The following is a 6,792-nucleotide window of genomic DNA, read 5'->3' as shown; positions in this document are numbered from 1 at the left end:
TTCTAAGAGCACTTGAAATGCTTCCTATAAGAAATATCAATTATTTGCCTCTTGTAGAAATGAAAGTGTTTTTTTTTTTTTTTTTTTTTTTTTTTTTCAGAACTCGCTTGCATTTTAACTAACGATTGATTTCAAATATATTTTTATCAAAAACACTTTAAAACGAGAAATTTAGGCTATTAGTGGAAAAGTAAAAAACTTTGCAAAGCCTTTTTCTTGCCTTTTTTTTTTTTTTAATTTTTTTTCCTGAAGCTTTCCAAAGCCAAAACAGGAGAGTAAGAAAACAAACAAACAATGCCGTGATGCGTGGGACCCCCGTTGGTTTACTACATGCCGTGACATTAAAAGCCTCAACAAAAACGAACCGCACCTCTGCTTTCAGCTCTGTCTCTGACCCGCTCACTCTTCACTTCATCCACTGGTCTTCAAAAATCCACAATTCCTAAACCAAAAATCACAACAAAGTCACAAGCTTTTCTTCTTCTTCTTCTTCTTGTGCAATGGAGGATGATGGTGAGTGGGTTCTGGTGCGGAGCCCAGCAGAGAAGGACCTGTGGACGCCATCTTTAGTGGAGGAGGAGGAGGAGGAGAGTTCTAGGCCTCTAAAGGTCACATTTTCTGGGCCTGCAAAGCACTGGACTGATGCTATACCAATTGGGAATGGCAGGCTTGGAGCCATGGTTTGGGGTGGTGTGGCATCAGAAACTCTCCAACTCAATGGTAATAAGTTGAAAGCTTTTGGTGGCAGTTGATTGTGACTTCTGTTTTGTAGGGTTTTTTGTGTTTTGTGTTTCGTTTGCTTCAATTGAAATGCTTGGTGTTTTGAGTTCTTTTTTTTTTTTTTTTTTTTTTTTTTTTTTTTTTTTGTCCGAAAAAAGAAGAAGATAAGAGAGACCAAGAATAGGAAGTTAGAAATCTTGGAATGATTTGGCATGATTAGAGTTAGCTCGTGAGAAGACTATGGTCTGTTTGGGGTCCAGAATTGGATTGGATCCTCTCTGGATTCAGTGTATGTGGAAGGAAGAAATGGATGTCAGACATTCAAGATGTTCGTTTAAGTAGAAGGTAGAAGATTGATTAGTAATGAAGAAAACTTAAGGGCTTGTTTGGTATCTTATTCGAAAATTCATTATTTCTCAAAACATTTCTTGAAAATAATTTTTTTCAAAACTCAAAAAACTTGTTTGGTATGAGATTTAAAAATTTTAAATGTTGACACTTAAACTGGACAAAAAGATCCAAAAAGAGGGGTCGTAGGACAGGGAGAAAGGAGGAAAGCAAAGTAAGAGATGAATGAAGGAAAAAGAAAGAAGAGAGAGGATCAGAGGAGATAGAGAGAAAGAGGAAGGAGAGAAGAACCAAGAGAATAAAGAGAGAAGATTGGAGAAGAGACAAAAGAAGAAAAAAAACAAGAGGAGGAGAGAGAAAGAAGAAAAGAGAGAGAGAAAGAGAGAGAGAGAGAGAGAGAGATTCGAGTGCGAGGGGAGGAGCGAGAGAAAAGAAAGGAGTGAGTTTAAGTTTAAAAACTCTAAAAACTCACTTTTTGTGTTTTTAGAGAATATATATGTTTCCTTTGTGAATAAACCATCTTATACTCCTTTAACTTAGACAACATTGGGAAGTTTTGCATCCATTTCTTCATTCAACTTGCAATGAGTCTAGTGAATTGTCGGATCCAATCCTAGACATCAAACGGCCTATAGGTATCAAACATGATCTAGGAAGCTTTCTTCATTTGGCTTTGTTGTAATCAGACAGCATTATGATTGCAAATCTCCCGAGTTTGCGCATATGAATTCTCAAACAGCTTGGTCCTTGGCGGATGAGAAATATGGGAGCGCAACAAAAATTGAAAATAATGCTTAGGAATTAGGATTGTTTTAAAATATGTTTTTTTCCCTAATCATGAAACGTTTATTATATGTCTCCCTCTCTCAAACACAGAGAATAAGATTATAGTGAAACTCATTGCCTGAAGTTTAAATTTCTGTAGAGGACACACTCTGGACTGGAAATCCTGGTAACTATACCAACCCAAAAGCTCCAGAGGTACTAACAGAGGTTAGAAAACTTGTTGACGATGGTAAATATGTCGAAGCTACTGAAGCAGCCCTCAAGTTGTCAGGAGAAGCTTCTGCTGTATGTAACTTCATTAGCTTCAGTTTATACTATCCTTCTTCGTTTTTGTTTTTTTACGCATTACAATGAATTGAGTTCACTATTTAAGCACATTGTAATACTGTAAAATGTGGTATGTGCAATTCAATGGAACTACAAATTTTTGCTGATAATTGTTCACAGTGGGATCTTAACTTAATAAGGTACATAGAGTACAAATATCTATCTTATAGACATCTGTTTTTAAATGTCATTAGTGCCTTGCACTGTTAATGTGGTTTTAATTAAGCAGTTAACGGCTTCTTTTAATTGTTATGCAAATGCAAGCTTTATCTTACCGATGGCGCTAGATATTGATGAGTTGCGTGTCTGTGAGGGTGCTTATATCTGAGATTAGTTTCTTGTTTGATGAAGGTTTATCAACCACTCGGTGACATCAACCTGGAATTCGGTGACTCTCATCTCAAATATGATGAAGAAACTTACAGCAGAGAGCTAGATCTGGATACTGCAACAGCAAGGATACATTACTCAGTGGGCGATGTAGAATATACGAGGGAGCACTTTTCGTCTTATCCTAATCAAGTGATTGTGACAAAGATCTCCGCTAGCAAACCAGGGTCCCTATCATTTACAGTTTCTCTAGACAGCAAGTTACAGCATAATTCAAATGTAAATGGTAACAAGCAAATTATACTACAAGGAAGTTGTCCTGGCAATCCAAATGGGATTCTGTTTTCGGCAGTTCTTGATTTGCAGATTAGTAACGGCAGTGGTGCCATACATGTTTTGGATGACAACAAATTAAGGGTTGAAGATTCAGATTGGGCTGTTTTGCTTCTTGTGGCCTCATCATCATTTGATGGACCATTTACTAAGCCCTCTGATTCTAAGAGGGATCCGATTTCAGAGTCTCTTACTGCATTGAATTCAATAAGAAATTTTTCGTATTCGGATCTTTATGCTTATCATTTGGATGACTATCAGAATCTTTTCCATCGTGTCTCGTTGCAGCTTTCTAAGAGCTCCAAGAACAATTTAGGAGATAAAACTTTGGAGGCAAAGAAACGTATGACCAATTTGAATATAAAGGGAAGTGATGATGCCTTCGTTTCAACTGCTGACCGGGTGAAATCCTTCAAAACTGATGAAGATCCTTCCTTTGTGGAACTTTTATTCCAGTATGGCCGGTATCTGCTTATTTCTTGTTCACGGGTTGGAACTCAAGTTGCAAACCTGCAGGGTATATGGAGCAAGGATCTTTACCCTCCATGGGAGTAAGTATCTCTCTCTCTCTCTCTCCCCTCTCTACCTCCAAGGGTATCAACCTGTTTGCATGTCATACATGGCACAACTAAACTCACCCTTCCGAACATATTGCATAAACATATTACATTGACCAAGTAATTTGGCCCCCTTCTATTTGTCAGAGGTTTTGGTAATAATTTGAGGTGGTTTTTCATTACAACTTCGTACTTGCAGTGGCGCTCAGCATCTAAACATAAATCTTCAAATGAATTACTGGCCATCCCTTCCTTGTAACCTAAGAGAATGCCAGGAGCCCTTATTTGATTACACATCTTCTTTATCCATCAACGGGAGTAAAACGGCTAAGGTGGAAATTCTCCCTTTCTAGTTTAAATTCACAGCCTTAACTTTCGGTGCACTGTGCATTACTTTTCTTATTAATTCACATAGCTCATTTCAGGTGAACTATGAAGCCAGTGGTTGGGTTGTGCATCAAGTGTCTGACATATGGGCGAAAACATCACCCGATCGAGGTCAAGCTGTGTGGGCTTTATGGCCAATGGGAGGAGCCTGGATTTGTACTCATCTATGGGAACATTTTACTTATACGATGGACAAAGTGAGCTCCTACGTCTTGTTATATGTGTTGCTTATCTTATTCGAGTACGGTTTCTAGCAGGTAAATGGTCACTAATTTTTCTACATCATTAGGATTTTCTAAAAAACAAGGCATATCCTTTGTTGGAAGGATGTACATCATTTCTGCTAGATTGGTTGATTGAAGGCCGTGGAGGGTATCTTGAAACCAACCCGTCAACTTCTCCAGAGCACATGTTTATTGCTCCTGATGGTAAGCAGGCAAGCGTGAGCTACTCGTCAACCATGGACATATCAATCATCAAAGAAGTTTTCTCAGCAATACTTTCTGCGGCTGAGGTTTTGCTCCAATTTTGTGCTAGCAGTGATTCCTACTTAGCTATATAAACTATGGACCGTCTAACAGTAATTCTTTAAAAATCAGATTTTGGGAAAAACACAGGATGCTCTTGTTGGAAAAGTTCGTGAGGCTCAATCTCGGCTGCCACCCACAAAAATTGCTAAAGATGGTTCTATCATGGAATGGGTAAGCTAGAGATCGCACATTCCATTTTTCAGGAATTCGTTTCCAGGTCTTCTAATGTCTGATGACACACTTGTATAGAATTGCCAAATTAATTGTAAGCTAATATTGATCTCTGTAATATTGCAGGCACAAGATTTTGAGGACCCAGATGTGCACCATCGACATGTATCACACCTGTTTGGCTTGTATCCAGGACATACAATAACCGTTGAGAAAACTCCATATCTCAGTAAAGCTGTCGATTATACACTCGTTAAAAGAGGTTTGTACATTGTAATTGATAACTGAATTTAGATGCCAATTGGAATGACCTGAAAAGTAGTTGTAATTGGTGTATCACGTGGAAACCAAACAACTTACGATTACATGAATCAGGATAACATTGGATGTATCGGTGACGCAGATACGTTACAAATGACATTTGAAGAAAGGTGATGATATCAAACTGAAAGTAGGACTTTTGACATTCAACATTACCCCTGAGGTTTGGTTTTGTTCAGGCCTTCTGCGACAGTCCAATTTAATGGCGTTACAAAAGATCACCCTACCCAAGAGTTCATCCAACGATGACTAGCTACATACATAAGACTCTTGTTTACTTCAGGAAACCCAACATGGTTCTAGAAAATGTAGAACAATAAATGAAAGTTGACATGGTTAGCAACTAAATACTGTTATATTTGTATACTTTAAAACAGGAGAGGAGGGTCCAGGATGGTCGACTACATGGAAGACTGCGTTGTGGGCACGTCTTCACAATAGTCAGCATGCATATCGTATGGTAAAGCATTTGATTGACTTGGTGGATCCAGATCATGAAAGCGATTTTGAAGGAGGACTATACGGTAACTTGTTCACTGCACATCCCCCTTTCCAGATTGACGCCAACTTTGGGTAAGCCGCATGAGTTAATTTTCTATTGAATCAGTTTCGTGATAAGTCATCTCCTTCGTATGTCTCAATTCCAACTGTTCATATGCGTCAATAGACCAAACACTTTTCTGAGTGAAAAAGATTGGTAGCTTGACAGCGATGGTAATTCTGTATCTTTTGGTGCCAGTTTTTCAGCAGCAGTTGCAGAAATGCTTGTCCAAAGCACCGTCAAGGACCTGTATTTTCTTCCCGCTCTTCCACGGGTTAAATGGGCAAACGGTTGTGTGAAAGGACTGAAGGCTCGTGGCGGGGTGACGGTCAATATATGTTGGAAGGAAGGTGACCTTCATGAAGTTGGTCTTTGGTCTAAGGACCATAACACCACGAAAATATTACATTATAGTGGAAGTACAGTTATAGCAAACATATCATCTGGCAGGATCTATACTTTCAACAGACAGTTAAAATGTTTGAGGACAACATATCTCTGAGAGCAGCATATTATCGTCAAGCTTTGAGGTTAAATTCATCCTATTGATTTATTCCCAATAAACGTGGAAACGAAGTCCCTTCTTCGTTTCTTCTTTTGTATCTGTGATTCAGTGTCATGTCCATCCATTTGTTGTGAGAAACTTTTTGAAACTGATTTTAGTTTAGCAAATGAGAGAATAATCCAAGGTGTTTTACTTGTATTATCATTAGCAACACTACAAAGAATTCTCTAAGAGTTTTATTTGTGAGTTGTCATTGGATTCTTATGTGACAACCCGTTCCTAATTTTCCATGTAATTTCCTTCCTGAGTGTGTAAAATGACGATTATGCCCTTGTTGGCAAAGTAGAACCTGACATGGATGTTGTTATTCGGCTTTTAATTTAATTTTCCTATTACTGTAGTTAAATAGTATTCGTTGTTACGAATGTGTCCACGCAAGTTAGGCCCAAATCGGATTTGTAACGATAAAGTTACTCTTAGTTAAAGTACGTTAACAACGGGTAGAATTGTATACGTGTGTGCTAATTATTTAGTGTTAGAAACACTGTTTTTGATAAGGAGACAGATTTTGTGTACAATTTATATTGTACAAATTTGATCTCTCTCCATTTTAAAAAGGGGTCCCGTGACCCTATCTCGTCCACCAATCAATTCACTCCTTCACTTTTCTCAAACAATCAAAAACTCTCTCTCTCTCTCTCTCCCATTTCCTTCTCTCCTTCATGCCGAGTCTCTCTCTACCCTTTGCAACAACTAAGAACACTCATCAAACCTCATGGATCAGACCTCAAATCACCACCATCGTACTCCTCTCATCCCCCACGAGTCCATCCATACGAGCCGATGAAAAAATGATCAAGTTTTGAGCTTCCAACTCGGAGCTCCGACTCTGGTGTAGGTTCTCCGGCGACTTTCTGTTCGAGTTGCAAGGTTTTG

The 6,792-nt window shown here is 38.6% G+C and overlaps 1 protein-coding gene across 6 annotated transcripts; it reads left to right on the top strand.

Moving 5' to 3' along the window:
• Positions 1-246: 246 nt before the first annotated feature.
• On the top strand, positions 247-6,256 carry LOC137729410 (alpha-L-fucosidase 2-like). Of its 6 annotated transcripts, none has more exons than XR_015952480.1 (11): positions 365-720; positions 1,994-2,139; positions 2,533-3,395; positions 3,601-3,733; positions 3,827-3,985; positions 4,078-4,302; positions 4,388-4,489; positions 4,616-4,751; positions 4,893-4,920; positions 5,188-5,383; positions 5,550-6,256. XR_015952480.1 is itself a non-coding variant. In XM_088678192.1 (10 exons), the coding sequence occupies exons 1-10, from the start codon at positions 501-503 to the stop codon at positions 5,851-5,853; spliced, it is 2,484 nt and encodes an 827-aa protein (XP_088534318.1). In that variant the 5' UTR covers positions 247-500; the 3' UTR covers positions 5,854-6,256. The 6 variants fall into 6 exon arrangements, 3 of the variants coding, with proteins under 3 accessions (XP_088534318.1, XP_088534320.1, XP_088534319.1); XR_015952481.1 differs by having other exon boundaries at positions 4,893-4,973; XR_015952482.1 differs by having other exon boundaries at positions 4,865-4,920.
• Positions 6,257-6,792: the final 536 nt, after the last annotated feature.

Source organism: Pyrus communis, chromosome 10 (genome assembly GCF_041283825.1).
Source record: "Pyrus communis isolate YQ-2024b chromosome 10, ASM4128382v1, whole genome shotgun sequence".
Classification (NCBI taxonomy): domain Eukaryota; kingdom Viridiplantae; phylum Streptophyta; class Magnoliopsida; order Rosales; family Rosaceae; genus Pyrus; species Pyrus communis.
The sequence above is the reverse complement of the archived record's forward strand: the minus strand, read 5'-3'. Positions and strand labels throughout refer to the sequence as shown.

Coding starts and splice junctions, on each gene's coding strand:
- LOC137729410 (XM_088678192.1), top strand. CDS start 501: ATGGAGGATGATGGTGAGTGGGTTCTGGTGCGGAGCCCAGCAGAGAAG. Junction 721..1,993: donor AGAAACTCTCCAACTCAATG/GTAATAAGTTGA, acceptor AAATTTCTGTAG/AGGACACACTCTGGACTGGA. Junction 4,303..4,387: donor CAATACTTTCTGCGGCTGAG/GTTTTGCTCCAA, acceptor TTTAAAAATCAG/ATTTTGGGAAAAACACAGGA.